The following is an 18794-nucleotide window of genomic DNA, read 5'->3' as shown; positions in this document are numbered from 1 at the left end:
TCGGTGTTAGAGAGTTTTCTCCCTGTTTATATGTCACAACATACACTGTGTGGGTATGATAGTGGGGTTGTGGTTTTCTCCCTCTTAGTAGAAGAATTAGGAATTAATATTGTTGACATCTATCGATGTCAAATATGGCTTTGGTATGATTGTCTGGTGTTAATCCCTGCTTCTCTGAGTATTGCTGACTGGAGAAATTGTGTTCTAGTCTTGGTTTCCTTTTTAGCTTTTTATTCTCTCTTCAATGGTGTGTAAATGTGGGTTTATCTCTATGTGTCCGTTGATGGCTGATTTGTCTGAATGCCCACCTTCCAGGAATTCTCTGGCGTTTTTGCATTTAGCTGGGTCTACAATGCTTACAGTTTTCCTGCTGAAATGATTCTTGAGTGTCTCCATATACTCTGATATTAGGAAGTTTTTATTGTGTCTTCTGACTGCTGTTTTGTGTTCATGGGTATGAGGTTGGCATTCAAACAAAACCATAAATAGACACATAAACCACATTTGCTCACCAATGAAAAGAGACAAAGCAAAAGCCAACAACAAAAAATAAAAGCGTAAAACAGTCAGAGAAGCAGGGATTAACACTAGACAAACAACCAAGCAGGAATCAATACCCCAATTATTGCTCAGGCAAGGAACCCTGTACCATTTCAGACAAATGGTTGCCCAGTCTCTTCTTAAAAACTTCCAGTGTTGGAGCATTCACCGCTTCTGGAGGCAGGTTGTTCCACTGGTTAATTGTTCTGTCAGGAAGTTTCTCCTTAGTTCCAGGTTGCTTCTCTCCTTGATTAGTTTCCATCTTGTCCTGCCTTCAGGGGCTTTGGAGAATAGCTTGACTCCCTCTTCTTTGGGGCAGCCCCTCAGATATTGGAACGCTGCTATCCTGTCTCCCCTCGTCCTTCTTTTTTCATTAAACCAGACATATCCAATTCCAGCAAACGTTCCTTGTAACTTTTACCCTCCAGTCCCCTGATCATCTTTGTTGCTCTACTCTGCCCTCTTTCCAGAGCTTCAACATCTTTTTTACATCATGGTGACCGAATGAAACACCAAACAAACAATCAAGCAGAAACCATGTTTATTATCAATGGACACACACAGTATCGATCCAATTCCTGATTCTCCCCATAATAAGCACAAAAGCAAAGCTGAGAGAGCAGCAAGAACTCCACCGTTCATCCCGGAGCCATATAACTTTTCTTCTACTGGGAACATCCTCCTACGAATTGGCAAGAAGCTCAGATTTTTCAGTCCATGATTCGAAAGCGGTTACCCTCTTGGAAAGCCCCGTTTCCGAGTTGAGGGTCCCTGAAGGTTCCGCCTGAACCCAGCTTCTGCTTTCTCCCTCTTTTCTCTCCCTGCAGGCCGTTAGTGGAGCTTCTCCCATTTCTTATTCACAGACTAGTCCAGGAGCGTTGAAAAAAATGCAGGGTGAGTCGTAACCACAGAGTACCACAGTTACCTTGTGGTAAGACGGGCAGCCAATAAATTTTACAATTAAATAAGCAGAACACAGATTTGGCGAAGGGGCCAAAAGTGGGGGTCCTTTGATAAAAAGTGACATGTGACAGTTGTTCACTTTAGGACCCTGTTTCTTACACAAGTGAAAGAGAGACAAAGGCTGTGAGCAAAACTTTCTCTGAGAATTGCTTTTTCTTCCTCTCTTATTAGCTCCTTCCAACCTCAGTGGCCACGCTCCTCCCACCTCCGTCCTCCTCCTGGGTCTTCCGGGACTGGAGAGTGTCCAGGCCTGGCTCTCCATCCCCTGCTGCTCCATCTACGTCTTGTCCCTCTTGGGCAATGCCACCCTGCTCTGGGTCATCTGGACAGAATCCAGCCTGCACCAGCCCATGTACCTCTTCCTCTCCATCCTGGCCCTCACCGACATGGCCATGCCCACCTGTGTCCTGCCCAAGATGCTGGCCATCTTCTGGACCAAGGCCCAAGAGATCACCTTCGCTGCCTGCCTGGTGCAGATGTTCACGGTCCATGCCATCACTGCTGTGGAATCTGGGACGCTCACCGCCATGGCCTATGACCGATATGTGGCCATCTGCTACCCACTCAGCTACACAACCCTGTTGAGCCCAAGGACAGTGGTCAAATTCGGAGCAGCCATTGCTATCCGGGCTTTTGTAATCATCTTACCCTTTCCTTTCCTTTTACTGAGGCTGAGATTCTGTCACTCACGAAATATCTCCCATACTTATTGTGAGCATATGGCTCTAGTAAAACTAGCTTGTGGGAACACCACTCCCAACAACCTCTATGGGTTGGTTGTGTCCCTCCTCGTTGTTGGTGGAGACTTGACCTTCATCTTTGTCTCCTATGGACGGATCCTGCGGACAGTGTTCTGCCTGCCCTCACTCGAAGCTCGTCACAAAGCCCTGGGCACTTGTGGGGCCCACGTGGGAGTCATCTTCATTCAGTACACTCCTGCACTTTTCTCCTTCCTTTCTCACCGCTTTGGGCACAGCATCCCCCACAATGTCCACATCTTCCTGGCCAACTTCTACTTGCTGGTCCCTTCCATGCTCAACCCCATGGTTTATGGGGCCAAGACCAAGGAGATCCGTGTGCGGGTGCTGATGGCTATGGGCATGCGAAGCAGGAAACTGTAGGTCCAAAGCAGACTGGCCAACTCATCATAGTGCTGTGTGAAATTAACAAATATTGTGTATTTTGATCTTTCTGTTCAATGTGAATGTAAATAAATTCTTCCATCTTGCTGGCCAACATCTACTTGCTGGTCCCTTCCATGCTCAACCCCATGGTTTATGGGGCCAAGGCCAAGGAGATCCGTGACCGGCTGCAGTGGACTTTTGCATCTTTAAAAAGCCCCCCCCCCGATGTAAGAATGGGAGCTAGATCTGCTCTCAAAAGTAAACTTGATGGTTTGGGGAAGGATGTCCTAGGGCTAACCCCAACCCCGAGGCTACTTCCATTATGCCAGAGATAGGCCATCTTTTTTCTTAGCGAAAACACCCTTCCTTCCTCTTTCTAAAAGCCCACCTGGAAGGTGAACCTGCCTTCTGCCGATTAGCTCTTCAGCAAAGAGGACTCCAATTAATCAATGGAGCCCTTTGGCTCCTGGAGTTGTGGATGCTCCATCACTGGAGGCTTTTGAGAAGAGATTGCAGAGCCCTTTGGCTGGGATGGGATAAGGCAGGGGTCTTCAAACTTGGCCACTTTAAGACTTGTGGACTCCAATTACCAGAATTCCTCAGCCAGGCCTGGCTGGCTGAGAAATTCTGGGAGTTGAAGTCCACAAGTCTTAAAGTGGCCACGTTTGAAGACCCCTGGTATAAGGTCTGCTGCCTTGGGCAGGGACTGGACCAGAAGAGGTCCCTTCCAGCCCTGATCTGAGAGAATCATGGTCATAAGCAGGAAATGCAAGCAATAGCAATAGCACTTAGACTTATATACCACTTCAGCCTTCTCTAAGTGGTTTACAGTCAGCCTATTGACTCCCAACTATCTGGGTCTTCATTTTATCAACCTGGGTAGGATGGAAGGCTACATCCACCTTGAGCTGGTCAGGACCGAACTGCTGGCAGTGGGCATAGTCAGCCTGCAATGCTGCCTTCTAACCCCTGCGCCACCATGGCTCTTGGCTCTTTTGAGGGGAAGAATGAGGGGGCCCATGAGCACGTGATTCCCATGAAGAAGTCTCAAGCACACATGGGTCTCCTACCTTCAGATCAAGCCTTGATTGCCAACTGTCCTTGAAGGATCAACCTTCCTCTCAGCCCAGGCCAGAGTCCTCACCTGTTGCTCGGAGGGGAAAGTAATTGCCTGCAGGTTCATCTGCTCCAGCAGGAAACTGGTGTCATCCGTCTTTCCTCCACATGAACCTTACTAGTTGCCCAACTTCAGCTGGCAGCAGCCAAGCCATGGAAGGGCCTGGGGTCTTCCAGCTCTTATTGGACACTTTGGGCTGGGACACCCCCTTCCCTCTCCGGTCCCCTTAGGGAATCAGCTGCACAGCGAGGCTAAAAGTGCTTTTATTGCGACGGGTTGCAGGAGCGGGACCTTGTGAGGCCAGTTCTGCTGCTCTCCTCCTACGTGAATCAGGGAGGTGTCGGTCTGAACTACTTCCAGACGTTGTCTCTTTGGGGTCAAAAAATGCTTCAGCTCCCTTTACCTCCACACAGGAATTTATTTATTTATTTATTTATGAGACTTATATACCGCTTTAAGTGCAAGCACTCTCTAAGCGGTGTACACCAGTAAGCAATGTATATATCTATTTACATTGCCCCCAACAATCTAGGTCCCCATTTTACCTACCCCGGAAGGATGGAAGGCTGAGTCAACCTTGAGCCGGTGAGATTTGAACCGCTGACCTGCTGAACACAGTCAGCTAAAGTGGCCTGCAGTATTGTACTCTAACTGCCGCGCCACCTCGGCTCTTATTGCACACCAGGCCTGAGAATAACGCTCCGATGGGTGCAAAAAAGTATCCAGGCTGCCATCTTGGTTTGTTTCTCTGTTTGCTGATCCTGCCTTTTGCAACAACAGCAGCAAAACAAAGGAAACAGTAGTCCTAAAGACAGAGTCTGTCTCAGAGGCACCAAACCCTGGAGCAGTTCTTCCACCACCCCTGTTTTATTTATTTTATTTATTTGTAAAATGTATTAGCCACCCGCCTTACCACACGGTAACTCTAGGCAACTTACAATATCAAAGATAAAATTGCCCCAAACCTAGTAATATAAACAGAATACTATAAAAATATCAAGCTGGCTAAAAAGATGGGGAGGGGGGAGTATGGTGAGAAGGGGGGAGATGGGATCTGTCGTTAATCTATCAGCCACCCCCAACGGGAAAGCCCTCTGTTGAGACCCCCCAAGCCCCCAGGTCTTCCACCTCTTTCAGAGGGAAAGGAGGATGAGAGCTGACCTCACTCCGGGGGGGCAGACGTTCCGGGGGGGCACAAGTAGCAGTGGGGCTTCAGTGACGCCGTTGTACCCCTGGGCATCATGTGAGCCAGAATCCCCTGGAGGGCCCTTGCCTGGACAGCATCTTCATTCAGTCCCTTTGCTACCTGGCAGCACCTGAGCTATATATCCCTGGGAGACTCTGCGCCAGGTGTGCTGCTTCTTTGGAGGTGGAGGTGGAGGGGCCCATTGCTGGTCCAGTCTCACCTGGACTTTAGCAGCCTCGCAGGTGGGTCCGTGTTGTGGCTTGGAATGGTTCAGTGTGAGTGTGTGTGTGTGTGTGTGTGTGTGTGTGTGTGTACATGAATGTGAAGTCTCAGTGTTGCCTCTTTAATAATAATAATAATAATAATAAAGTTGGAAGGGACCTTGGAGGTCATCTAGTCCAGCCCCCTGCTCAGGCAGGAAACCCTATACCATTTCAAACAAGTGGCTGTATAGTCTCTTCTTAAAAACCTTCAGTGTTGGAGGACCTACAACTTCTGGAGGCAAGCAGTTCCACTGTTTAATTGTTCTCACTGTCACAAAATTCCTCCTTAGTTCCAGGTTGCTTCTCTCCTTGATTAGTTTCCATCCGTTGCTTCTTGTCCTGCCTTCAGGGGCTTTGGAGAATAGCTTGACTCCCTCTTCTTTGGGGCAGCCCTTGAGATACTGGAAGACTGCTATCATGTCCCCCCTCGTCCTTCTCTTCATTAAACATACCCAATTCCAGCAACCGTTCCTTATACGTTTTAGCCTCCAGTCCCCTAATCATTTTTGTTGCTCTTCTCTGTACTCTTTCTAGAGTCTCAACATCTTTTTTACATCGTGGTGACCAAAACTAAAAGTATGTTAATGGATTTTAGTTTGTTTATTTTTTAAATTTGCACACCGCCCATCTCTCTACTCAGTGTCTCTGGCTGTCTTGCAACACTATACATAACAGAACAGAACAATGGCAGGATTAGAACATTAAAGCATCAAACATTAAAAATTAAGATTAAAATCAATATTGAAATGGATAAAAGGAACCAATGCATACACAGGGTGGGGGGTAAGTACCTTTAAGTTTGAGACCCTGTTTGTCTAAGATTATAAGCCAAACTGCTTGCTTAGTGAAGGTGTGTAAATCACAACCTTGAAATGCCTGGTGTGTAACTCTTTTGCAAAGGATGCCAGATGAATCCAGTGAGTGCACACCTGACTGGGAAACCATAGTTAACTATAGCTTGACTAGTTTGGGTGATTAAATGTCTGCAAGAAAACTACCAAGCTCAGAGGGCACAAAGGACCCCTCATAGTTAACCTTGAAGTAACTCCATAATGTGCAGACTTCTGATTTTTACAAACCCACAGGATGAGAAGGGATGAAACGAGGGGAGAGAGCTAATATACAACACAGAATAACAGATTTGGAAGGGACCTTGGAGATCTTCTAGTCCAGTGGTTCTCAACCTGTGGGTCGGACCCCATTTGGGATCGAATGACCATTTCACGGGGGTCGCCAAACCACGCTGTCCGCCATTTTTTCCCCCTTTTCCCTAGCTGTCCTACTCCCTCTTATTGGTGGCCACACCCACTTGGGGGTCACCACAACATGGGGAACTGTATTATGGGGTCACGGCATTAGAAAGGTTGAGAACCACTGTTCTAGTCCAACCCCCTGCCGGTGACAGGAGATCCTATATCATTCCAGACTTTCTTTGGGCTTGATGGGATGGATACACGTGATCATAGAAAGAAATAACTGAATAACACTGCAGAAGGGACCTCGGGGGTTCTCAAGTCCAACACCCCCCCCCCAAGGAAGAGACCAAATACAATTTCAGAGACATGGCTGTCCAATCTCGTCCTAAAAACCTTAAAAAGGCTCTGGAATAGAAATTGTAAACTGGATGACTGGGACCCCAGACAGGAGCATCCCGTGGGGCGAGGGCTGTTGGGACCACCGATAGCTTGTGATACTTGACTCCAACTACAGCAGCTGAGCTCTGCTCCGTTCCTGTTTCCTTCTCTCCGCAGATCTTCTCTCTCACCCCGAGAACGCGGCAAGGCCTGGGTGACTCTTTCCCTCCTCTTGAACTCTCTGTTGTGAGAAGGGAATAGCAAGGCCTGGGAGCGAGGGAAAGCCCCCGTTCTAAAAATGGAGCCTCAGCTGCACGCAGCAAGGAAATCCCCTCATTGTTCCTGAGTAGGAACTGAGCTATGGAAATTGTGTTGGGGGCTATTCTTAGTTTCTGCACACAAAGCCTGGAGTGGGGTTTCTCACGTTCTTCATTTCTCTGAGAGGAACACCCCACTTCATCATCCAGAGGCAGGAAACTGACTCTCCAGCTGGCAGCAGCACCAGAAGGTCCCGTGGCTTAGGAGAAGGCCTTATCCAAAGAAATTGCAGATCAGTTGAAGGGGGAGAAGTAAGCCCACTTTTAGATTCAGCAGATTGTAAAAAGTAAGATTGTAAGAAGTAAGAAGACCAGGCGGCTTGGAGAGAGAGGCATCTGGTTCATTTACTGCTATGCCAGGAGCTACCAACCTCAGTGGCCACACTCCTCCCACCTCCTTCCTCCTCCTGGGACTTCCGGGACTGGAGAGTGTCCAGGCCTGGCTCTCCATCCCCTTCTGCTTCATCTACGTCTTGTCCCTCTTGGGCAACGCCACCCTGGACAGAGTCCAGCCTGCACCAGCCCATGTACCTCTTCCTCTCCATCCTGGCCCTCACCGACATGGCCATGCCCACCTGTATCCTGCCCAAGATGCTGGCCATCTTCTGGACCAAGGCCCAGGAGATCACCTTCGCTGCCTGCCTGGTGCAGATGTTCGTGGTCCATGCCATCACTGCTGTGGAATCTGGGACGCTCACCGCCATGGCCTATGACCGATATGTGGCCATCTGCTACCCACTCAGCTACACAACCCTGTTGAGCCCAAGGACAGTGGTCAAATTCGGAGCAGCCATTGCTATCCGGGCTTTTGTAATCATCTTACCCATTCCTTTACTTTTACTGAGGCTGAGATTCTGTCACTCACGAAATATCTCTCATACTTATTGTGAGCATATGGCTCTAATAAAACTAGCTTGTGGGAACACCACTCCCAACAACCTCTATGGGTTGGTTGCGTCCCTCCTTGTTGTTGGTGGAGACCTGACCTTCATCTTCGCCTCCTATGGACGGATCCTGCGGACAGTGTTCCGCCTGCCCTCACTTGAAGCTCGTCACAAAGCCCTGGGCACTTGTGGTGCCCATGTGGGAGTCATCTTCATTCAGTACACCCCTGGACTTTTCTCCTTCCTTTCTCATCGTTTTGGGCACAGCATCCCCCACAGTGTCCACATCTTCCTGGCCAATTTCTACTTGCTGGTCCCTTCCATGCTCAACCCCATGGTTTATGGGGCCAAGACCAAGGAGATCCGTGTGCGGGTGCTGATGGCTATGGGCATGCGAAGCAGGAAATTGTAGGTCCAAAGCAGACTGGCCAACTCATCATAGTGCTGTGTGAAATTAACAAATATTGTGTATTTTGATCTTTCTGTTCAATGTGGATGCAAATAAATTCTTTTCTCCCAAAATGTTTTGAAGAAATTGTTGTGGATGGAATGTTCTATTGTTCTATATTCAGAACATCCTTTAATGGATAGTAGTTTAATTAGGCTATTATAGGAGGTGACCAGGATGAGCCTGAGGGACGGAGGGGTCATGAATCCCTTCGCCCCTGCAAGAAATCCAACTACAGCCCACCTTGAATTCTGTTGATTCTTGTCTACTGCCTATTTGCTTTGACCAGCAGTAGTTGCCTGTAGTGAGACAGCATGGATTAAACCTGTCCTCATTTAGAAGACTAGGTGTATTTTAGAAGATGGGATAATTTTTATCAATGGCTAGAAAAATGAGTCAGAGAGAAAGGAATGTGATACGTAATTTTGAATATATATTAGTAAGAAGAAGGCTATTGAGTGATGAATTAACATATTGTTTATGATAATTAACTATATCTATTATTGTTAGTTAAATACATATACCCAGACATTATGCTCTTTGCTAAATATTGAAAATGTTATTTGGAAAAAACCCAACCACAACCCCAACCCCAACCCCAACCCCAACCCCAACCCCAACCCTAACCCTAACCCTAACCCTAACCCTAACCCTAACCCCAACCCCAACCCCAACCCCAACCCCAACCCCAAGCCTAACCCCAACCCCAAGCCTAACCCGAACCCCAAGCCTAACCCTAACCCTAACCCTAACCCCAACCCCAACCCTAACCCTAATCCTAATCCTAATCCTAATCCTAATCCTAATCCTAATTCTAATCCTAATCCTAACCCAACCCAACCCTAACCCTAACCCTAACCCCAACCCCAACCCTAACCCTAACCCCAACCCTAACCCTAACCCTAACCCTAACCCTAACCCTAACCCTAACCCCAACCCCAACCCTAACCCTAACCCTAACCCCAACCCTAACCCTAACCCTAACCCTAACCCTAACCCTAACCCTAACCCTAACCCTAACCCTAACCCTAACCCCAACCCCAACCCTAACCCTAACCCTAACCCTAACCCAAATCCCAACCCCAATCCCAATCCCAATCCCAACCCTAACCCTAACCCTAACCCTAACCCCAACCCTAACCCCAATCCCAACCCTAACCTTAACACCAACCCCAACCCTAATCCCAACCCCAACCTTAATCCTAACCCCAACCACAACCCTAACCCAAATCCCAATCCTAATCCCGACCCCACCTTATCTCTAACCCTATAAAAACTAATAAAATCTATACAAAAAAACCCCACTTGTCCTCATTTGAACAACCCTGGTTCCTGATTTCTTGTGCCAGACAGTCACGAACTCATCCCTGGAGCCTTCCTCACACAAACACTTTACCAGGTAGCAAAATAGCTACTTCACTTCCTGTTCTGTCAGCAGCACTTCCTGGAGTCCAGAAATGCCTTGAAGTTTCACCAGATCCCCTTCACCACAGGAACCATTTCCATGTGAAACCAAATGTTGTGATGTAGAGTTTGCTTGGATGTTCTCCTTGACCTCCCTCAAGAAGTCTCCTTGTTGACAGGTCTCTCTTTTTCCCTCTGAAGCCACCAAAGAGCTCCTTCCCTGGCAGCAGTGATAGCTTGACAAGGGGGTAAACAAGGGGTCACCATTTCTCCTGTAGGCTGGGAAGACCCTCCCTCTCATTTGCTCCATTCTCCCCTTCCGGGCCAGGCCTCCATCCCCTCTCATCTTGGTCCAACTCAGCCTGTCCTGCTGCACTCAAGCAGAAGAGAAGTGGGCTGCCCCTTCCCGTTTGTGTGTCCATATCTTCCTAGCCAACGTTTACTTGCTGGTCCCACCCATGCTTTATGGTGCCAAAGCCTGAGAGATCCATGGTGCTGATGGCGCTGATGGCTATGGGCTTGAGAAATAACAAATTGTAGGCCAAGGCAGAGCTGACAGGGTAGGACAATTAATCAGTGGAACAGGTTGCCTCCAGGAGTTATGCTCCATCACTGGAGATTTTGACCAGGAATCAGGAGAAAGCATAGATTGCGAATACATGTGGATGACCCCACTATCTCTGGGTACTTGCAGAGTCATGGAAGGTCACCCAAGGACATACCCAATCTCCCAAGACACCCGGAACACCCAGTGTCCTTAGGGGAACACCCAAAAAGAACGTCTTTGGCTAGTTCTGTTTTCTCTTGTCTTATCTATAATGTGCCAGCCTTTCTGGGTGAATTCTTCATCTTATCTGTGGGAGCTTTGCTGGGTGGATGGCTTATGTAATCAAAAAGTATAAATACAAGGATTTCTTGTCATTTGGGGATCCCTCTGTTTTAGAGGGGCTCGTTTTTGTTCAGCTGAATAAACACGTAAAGCTAAAAGGCAACTTTGATTTTCTTGCATTTCTTTACCAAGCCGCACCTCAGATGCTACCTAACAAGACTGGACAACTCATCCCAGATCACTCCACCAGACTGTAGCTCCAAGAACCTCAGCCTGTTCTGTTCTATTGGACTCCAAGGTAGAGTGGATCCGAGCAAAGTTATCCACCAGATACTCTTCACAATACCCTAGCAGATATTCCAGGAGACCTTCCTACCCAATAAGGCAGGGGTCCCCAACCCCCGGTCTGTGGACCAGTACTGGGCCGCGGCATGCCAGCAACCGGTCCACACAAACAAGCAAAGCCCCAACTGTGGGATGCAGGCAGCACACACAACCACACACTCTGTGGTCCGTGGAAAAACCTCTCTCCACAGAACCAGTCCCTGGTGCCCAAAAGGTTAGGGACCTCTACAATAATTGTTGCAATGTATGGCTGTGAAAGTTGGACCACAAGAAAGGCTGAGCACCAAAGAATGGAGGCCTTTGAACTCTGGTGCTGGAGAAGACTCCTGCGAGTCCCTTGGACTGCAAGGCAATCCAACTGGTCAATCCTAGAGGAGATCAACCCCGGCTGCTCTTGAGAAGGCCAGATCCTGAAGTTGAAACTCAAATACTTTGGCCACCTAATGAGAAGGAAGGACTCCCTGGAGAAGAGCCTGATACTGGGGAAGATGGAGGGCAAGAGAAGAAGGGGATGACAGAGAACGAGGTGGCTGGATCGAGTCCCTGAAGCAGTGGGAGTGAGCTTAAATGGACTCCAGAAGATAGTAGAGGACAGGAAGGCCTGGAGGAACGTTGTCCATGGGGTCGCGATGGGTCAGACAACAAGAACACAATAAGGGACAGATCACCCTAAACAGGACGTCAGGAAACCACCAGCTAGGCTGGAAGGAGGGGTCAAGTGAGGGCCTAGCCTGGAGTCCTTACACACCCATAAGAGGCAGAAGCTTGACTTCCCCCAAGATCCATGAATTATGGATCTGGTCATTCCCAGCGGAAGGCAAGCAGTCTGTGTCGATAGTTGTAATACAGGCATCAAAGTTGCTGAGTTGTGCTGTGAAGAAGTGGCTGCAGTTGCACTTGACAGCTATCAGTGGACACAATAAGGGCAGAGAAGCATTCGTGTTTCATCACAATAAGACGCCACAAGGTCTTATTTATGCCCAGTCAGACTCGCATTGAATCATCCTCCAGGCATCTTGTTAAACTTTAAAACAGATTAAAAGCAATCCAGTAAAAAGGGAAAGAGATTTTACCCTCCATCCAGAATGGGGAATATGGATCAAGCTAACCCAAAATCAAATCCCTTCCATGCCCAGAGAGGTCACAGCCTTCGAGCTCTTAGTTAAGTATCCATTCATCCCACTAAAAAGAATTGAATAGCGATCAAGGAATGTTAGCAGACATTATTGGAAGTGAAAATCAAATTTATTTTGGAATTACACAGAGATAGAAAAGCTTCCCTTCCATTTACACAGGACACAGAGACTGTTGATCAGGATTAGGATGGCCAAGATCAGGGGTCTTCCAACTTGGCCCTTTGATGACTTGTGGACTTCAACTCCCAGAATTCCTCAGCCAGCGTGCCTAGAGGAGGAATTCTGGGAGTTGAAGTCCAGGGGTCTTCCAACTTGGCCCTTTGATGACTTGTAGACTTCAACTCCCAGAATTCCTCAGCCAGCATGCCTAGCTGAGGAATTCTGGGAGTTGAAGTCCAGGGGTCTTCCAACTTGGCCCTTTGATGACTTGTGGACTTCAACTCCCAGAATTCCTCAGCCAGCGTGCCTAGAGGAGGAATTCTGGGAGTTGAAGTCCAGGGGTCTTCCAACTTGGCCCTTTGATGACTTGTAGACTTCAACTCCCAGAATTCCTCAGCCAGCATGCCTAGCTGAGGAATTCTGGGAGTTGAAGTCCAGGGGTCTTCCAACTTGGCCCTTTGATGACTTGTAGACTTCACTCCAGAATTCCTCAGCCAGCATGCCTAGCTGAGGAATTCTGGGAGTTGAAGTCCAGGGTCTTCCAACTTGGCCCTTTGATGACTTGTGGACTTCAACTCCCAGAATTCCTCAGCCAGCGTGCCTAGAGGAGGAATTCTGGGAGTTGAAGTCCAGGGGTCTTCCAACTTGGCCCTTTGATGACTTGTGGACTTCAACTCCCAGAATTCCTCAGCCAGGCACGTGTGCCTGGCTGAGGAATTCTGGGAGTTGAAGTCCACAAGCCATCAAAGGGCCAAGTTGGAAGACCCCTGGTCAAGATTCCTGCACTGAAATGGCTGAATGAAAGAGAACAAGTTGTAATGCCACTGTCCACAGCTCAGGAGAGGCGTCACAGGAAACCAGAGACAGGTCTCCATGGGTTTGCTAAATAGGCTTCTAAATGTACTTGATTTGCAACGACATTGTAGCAACTCCTGCTTCTTATCTACTTTCGGCTGTAAAAACGGCTGTATTTCCTGCTTATGTAACCAAATACATATCAAGGAGGCTGAATAAATCCTTGGGAGTTTTATTCTTCCCACTTTGCCGAGAGGACTCACCTTTGACCAGATGTGAATAAACAGGGGAGAATTGGACACTGCCTCTCTGTTCGAGTGGGGCCAGGGACTCCTGCTTAACAAGACCCATCTAATAATCCTAGGTCCGGTGCAACAGATCCAGGGACTGTGTGAAGTCCCCTTTCCCCCTCCCCTTCACTTTCTTTCTGCCTCCTATTGGCCCTGCGGTCAAGCTCAGAGGAGACGAACAAAAATGCCTCAGTAGAGGAGACTTCTTTCTTACTCTGGCCAGTTGTGATGGTGGCCAGAACGAGGACTGAGGTTCCCATAGCTCCTGCCAGGGAGGGAAGATGGAGGCTGCCTGCCAGGGGCTTTTCCTCACAAATATGAAGATGTGGAGAAGAAAGTATCCTAATTTATATGTTGCGTATACATGCAGCTTGGGAATAGGGCAGTGATGGCGGACCTTTTAGAGACCGAGTGCCCAAACTGCAACCCAAAACCCACTTATGTATCATCGGGTGCCGGGTGGGTGTCATCCATTGGGTGGGCGTGGCTCATTGGGTGGGCGTGGCTCATTGGGTGGGTGTGGCCCATTGGGTGGGCGTGGCCCATTGGGTGGGCGTGGCTGCGGTGGTAACAGCAGACTGGGTGGGACTAAAAAGTTCAATCAATCCATTCCAACTTTGCAAGATCTTTTTTTTCCCGCGAGAAGTTGAAATTGACTGATTGATTGAACTTTTTTTTTTTGCACACGGTGGCAGAGGCCTAAAGCAAAAAGGTTTTATAAACCCCAGCTGAAGGCCTAGGACTGGGGCGACGGCACGCGTGCCCACAGAGAGGGCTCTGAGTGCCGCCTCTGGCACCCGTGCCCTAGGTTCGCCACCACTGGAATAGGCAGTTCCTTTACAAGGTTGCCTTTCGTAAGAGCTGCTGGCGATGGAAGAGATGGAGAGCCCTCTCTTGGATCTGCTTTGTCTGCACCCCATAAATAATGGGGTTCATCATTGGTGGGAAGAGCAGGTAGAAGTTAGCCAAGAGGATGTGGATGTAGGCGGGAACACGGTGGCCAAACCTGTGTATGATGGAGGAGAGAACCACAGGGACGTAGACCACCAAGATGGCGCACACGTGGGAGAGGCAGGTGCTGAAGGCTTTGTGCTGTTCCTCCTTGGTGGCCAAGCTCAAGATGGTTCTGAGGATCTTGGCGTAGGACAGTAGGATGGAGCCCAAGTCAAGGCCAACAATCAGGAGAGCCACGAAGATCCCGTAGAGGTTATTGAAGCGGGTGTTGGAGCAAGCCAGCCTCACCAGGGCCATGTGCTCGCAGTAGCAGTGGGCAATAGTGAAGGAGTGGCAGTAAGACAGTCTCCTGAGCAGGAAAGGGAGGGGCAGCATCAGGACGACTGCTCTCATCAAGGCCACCAGCCCAGCTTTGGCCACCAGGGAATGGGTCAGGATGCTGTGGTACCTCAGAGGGTGGCAAATGGCTACGTATCGGTCGAAGGCCATGGCCAAGAGCACCGCAGACTCCATGATGGAAAACGAGTGTAGGAAAAACATCTGCACCAGGCAGCCGACCAACCCGATCTCCCTGGCCTTGAACCAGAAGATGCCCAGGGTTTTGGGCATGGTGGTGAGGGACAACACCAGGTCGATGGAGGACAGCATGGAGAGAAAGAAGAACATGGGCTTGTGAAGACTCGGGTCCGTCTTGATCACATAGAGGAGAGAGCAGTTGCCCAGAAGGGAGATGACAAACACGGAGCAGAAGGGGATGGAGATCCAGCAGTGAGCGTGTTCCAGCCCAGGAATCCCAGACAGGAAGAAAACAAGGGGCTCCAGGCGGGTGTGGTTGTGTGCCAATCTATCGTAAGATCCATTGGAGAGTTGCCTCATTCCGCGATCTTTCCCGGTGGGCTTTTCTTGCGCAAACACCACATAGCTGAGGATGGAACCGGTTCCTCCTTCCCTCCTGGCCTCGGAAGCAGAAACGCTGCCAGCAAAACAGAAAGTTAGCCCAACATTCATCTTCTCTGACATTCTCACCAGCATCCTTCGTGAATTTGTTTGTAAGTTTGATCCACCAAGCAGAAATTAGAAGAATTTGGGATTCAAGCATCCTGTTCTTCCATCCAGTCAGGTAGCAAAATATTCTCCACGCAGAAGGTTAACACACACACACACACACATACAAATCCCAAAAAAATCTCAAACAAACAAACAAAACTTTCCTGCAACTTTCTTCAGTTCTGGGTCTCTTATTCTTTTCTGACCCAGCCATTTGGCCCATTGGTTTGTGGAACTGATAAGAGATCGCCAAATTTGAAAGACTTTTACCTTTACAAAGCAGCTTCTCTGTCCGTTTGAAAATATGAACCAACCAGTAATTCAGGCAAAGCAAAATGCATTTATTAAGGAGGGGGATGGGGTGTCGTGTCTTTTTATAGGGCGCAGAAACAAATGATGCCTATCCTCGGCATATGTGATGTATCAGAAAGCAAGGGATCAAACAATAAAAGGCATTGATTTTATGTGGGATCTGAACAATAGAAAACATGGATTCTAGATAACATTCCACAAGCGACAAATATATTTTAATAATATATTATATCATTAAAATTCCAAGTAAGATTTCCCAATGTCTGCCACCTCAGCTATCTGTTGATGGGAGACCCCAGGCAGGTCTTGGCTTGCCGTGCGCCCTCCCCTCTTTGATCTTCCTCACGTGTCTTCTGCTGCTGCCTCAACAGCTCATCTTTGGGTGCTAATCCTGCTGATGCACTCCTGGACACCCCAGGTTTTGCCCGTGACTGTGGCTTGGACACTCACCAGGCCCTGACCTCCCCTCTTTCCAGCTGGGGTACAGTCTCTAGATCTTGGACCTGAGGTGGAAACTTCCCTGGATTGTGAAGAGCTTCCAGGTCTTCACATCTGCAGCCTCCAGGTCCACCTCTAGCCCTCTACCGCCGGGGCATCGGATGATTGGCAGGGCATACATGCTTCACTCCTCCTCCTTCTTCTTCTCTTTTCAAAAGCTGTCACTTTGGTTTCAGGTGATTGGATCAGTTGAGTATCAAGTGGTTCTCCTAATTTATTAGCCGTTTCCTCAAACATTTTCTGAAGTAAATCCGGTGCAATTGCGTTGCCTCTGGTCATTTTTTCCTCCTCTAAGTTCTCAACGTTTTGTTGGTTGTCATTCTAATATTGTAATCCAGTGTTTCCCAAACTTGACAATTTTAAGGCATGAGGACTTCAACTCCCAGAATTCCACAGCCAGCATTGCTGGCTGTGGAATTCTGGGAGTTGAAGTCCACATGCCTTAAAATTGTCAAGTTTGGGAAACACTGTTGTAATCCAAAAAGGAAAGTGTGTCTCCAACAAACGAAGGGTTTTCCTATATTCTGCTGGGGTCAGCTTTGAGGGCGTCCAGCCAATCTGTTCTTTGGCGGGCTGGTTTCCTTTTACCACAAACTCTTCCCAACATGATTGCTTTCTCCAGTGCTCTGTCTACTAGGCGTAAGCAAATAAAAGATTGGACGATTGCATTTCACTGCGTTGTCTCTGGGCTTCCCCTGACAATTTGGCTCAGCTTGACTCATAAAATTCAGGCTGTCCACCGACTCAAAACACCTGGAAAATGTGTGGAGCAACTTCAACCAAGGCCTCGGTGTCTTATGCCATTTTGGACCTCCTTTCCTAAGGCTACTGTACCTGGATGCTTAAACTGTCCCATTTCTAGACAATCTTCTGTCCCCTTTTTAATTATTGATTTTTCTTTAAAACAACAAGAACCGAGTAAGAGCTGGTCTGGTTTCATGGTCAAGGTAGGAGACTGGGGTTGGTTTTTCCCACCTCCCCAGTGAGGGGAGCTCCCAGGATGATGTGGGGCCAGTCAATGGCTCCCACCCCGACCTCCTTCACAAGGGGCTTGCTGTGGGGAAAGCAAGGAGAGCCTGCCTGCCTTAAGGTAGAGGTGACAGATAGGTTATAAAGCAAATTTTAAAACTGCCCCTTTTACTGTGTCAAAAAAAATCCTCCCTAGTAAAGTGGGAAAGAAATAGAATAACATAAAATAAAGAAGAATAAAGTAAAATAATAATAATAATAATAATAATGAAAAATCACTAAAAGCAAAAATCATGTGTCTGCATAATCTCTGAAAGAAAGCTGTGTTAGCCAAAAGCTGTATTAACAGTACGTGAATGACCTAATGCATATTTAGAAACATTGTATAAAAGTAAAAACTGCCTTCATTGTATTCCCATGAGAAATGGACCTAACGTGTGAGAAACTATCTGAATGTTACACAAAGTAGATTCCATATACAATGTAAGATTCCATCTATGCTTCCTTGGTTCCTGAGAGAAAGAAACCTATAAAGCTTTAGTTTAGACCCTCCCCCTTGTTCAGAAATTTGTTGATTGTTAAATCACTTCTGAACCTTTTTGCGCAAAAATAAAGATCTCTCTTTCACCCATGGAATTTCGTAAAAGTCCTTTTATTTTTAAGGCTTTATTTTTCCACAAGACTATGAAGCATGAAATATATTTACGAAATGCAGCCTTCCCAGATCACGTACCTGCAGATGATGCTCAACTGCTCTCCTTAACTGAACCCAAACTAAATCTGGAAGGAAAGTGCCACTCGCAGCCTCACCGCTCAGGCAGAGGGCTTGGCTGAGGCCGGTCAGGAACTGAAGGAGTCTGTTTAGACAAAAGCCTTTTCCCCCATGGAGCTCAACCAGACTCCAGCAGAGCCGGGAGACACACTGTCTCCTGCCATAGTGGGACTCCATTTGCTCCCCTGGAGCTCCCAAGGGAACCCAGGATTGCCAGCTGGTCTCCCGGGGGTCTCCTGTCCCTTCCTCTCCCCCCCCCCCGGCTCCTCCAGAGGAAATGACATCTGCCCAACAGGGGCATGCGGCATTGATCAGGAGATGCTGCAAAATGGGCCCCTATCTGAGGGTTGTGTAATGTTCCCAGACTGAAAAAAGCCTCCCCAAGCTTCTAATTTTGTCCCTGGTCATGGACAGACTTCGTAGCATCAAAGCCCAGTATCTCCATGCTGTAAAGATAGGAAAACTACAGGGGCTCCTGCAGTGTTTACGGGGAAAGAGAATTATGAACGTCTTATGCCAGTTCCTTGAGAAAATATACTTCCCACCATTGATAAGTAGGTAGGTAGGTAGAGAGAGAGAAAGAGAGAGAGAGAGAGATGATAGATAGACAGACAGATAGATGATAGATAGATAGATAGATAGATAGATAGATAGATAGATAGATAGATAGATAGATAGATAGATAGATAGATAGATAGATAGATAGATAGACAGATAGACAGACAGATAGATAGATAGATTACCTTTATTGTCATTTTTTCCTTGTGGGCACAATGGCACACATTAAAAATGAAGTTTAGTTGCTTGCTCTCAAAGTGTACCCATGCATAACACACATTTAAACACACTATATGCAACATATGTATAG

The 18794-nt window shown here is 47.8% G+C and overlaps 2 protein-coding genes and 1 pseudogene across 2 annotated transcripts; 2 read left to right on the top strand and 1 right to left on the bottom strand.

The window, feature by feature from the left end:
* Nucleotides 1-1284: 1284 nt before the first annotated feature.
* On the top strand, nt 1285-2624 carry LOC120315038 (olfactory receptor 52D1-like). The gene is made up of 2 exons (XM_039358709.1): nt 1285-1434; nt 1675-2624. The coding sequence occupies exons 1-2, from the start codon at nt 1428-1430 to the stop codon at nt 2622-2624; spliced, it is 957 nt and encodes a 318-aa protein (XP_039214643.1). The 5' UTR covers nt 1285-1427.
* A 4670-nt stretch (nt 2625-7294) lies between these two features.
* Nucleotides 7295-8380, top strand: LOC120315037 (annotated as a pseudogene).
* Nucleotides 8381-14187: 5807 nt separating this feature from the next.
* Nucleotides 14188-15360, bottom strand: LOC120315035 (olfactory receptor 52K1-like). Its single transcript, XM_039358708.1, has one exon. It carries the CDS (start codon nt 15358-15360, stop codon nt 14212-14214), a length of 1149 nt encoding a protein of 382 aa, XP_039214642.1. The 3' UTR covers nt 14188-14211.
* Nucleotides 15361-18794: the final 3434 nt, after the last annotated feature.

This window comes from Crotalus tigris, unplaced genomic scaffold, assembly GCF_016545835.1.
Source record: "Crotalus tigris isolate CLP2741 ecotype Arizona unplaced genomic scaffold, ASM1654583v1 scf7180000019065.834497, whole genome shotgun sequence".
Classification (NCBI taxonomy): domain Eukaryota; kingdom Metazoa; phylum Chordata; class Lepidosauria; order Squamata; family Viperidae; genus Crotalus; species Crotalus tigris.
Note: the sequence above shows the minus strand (reverse complement) of the source record. Positions and strands in the feature narration are given on the sequence as shown.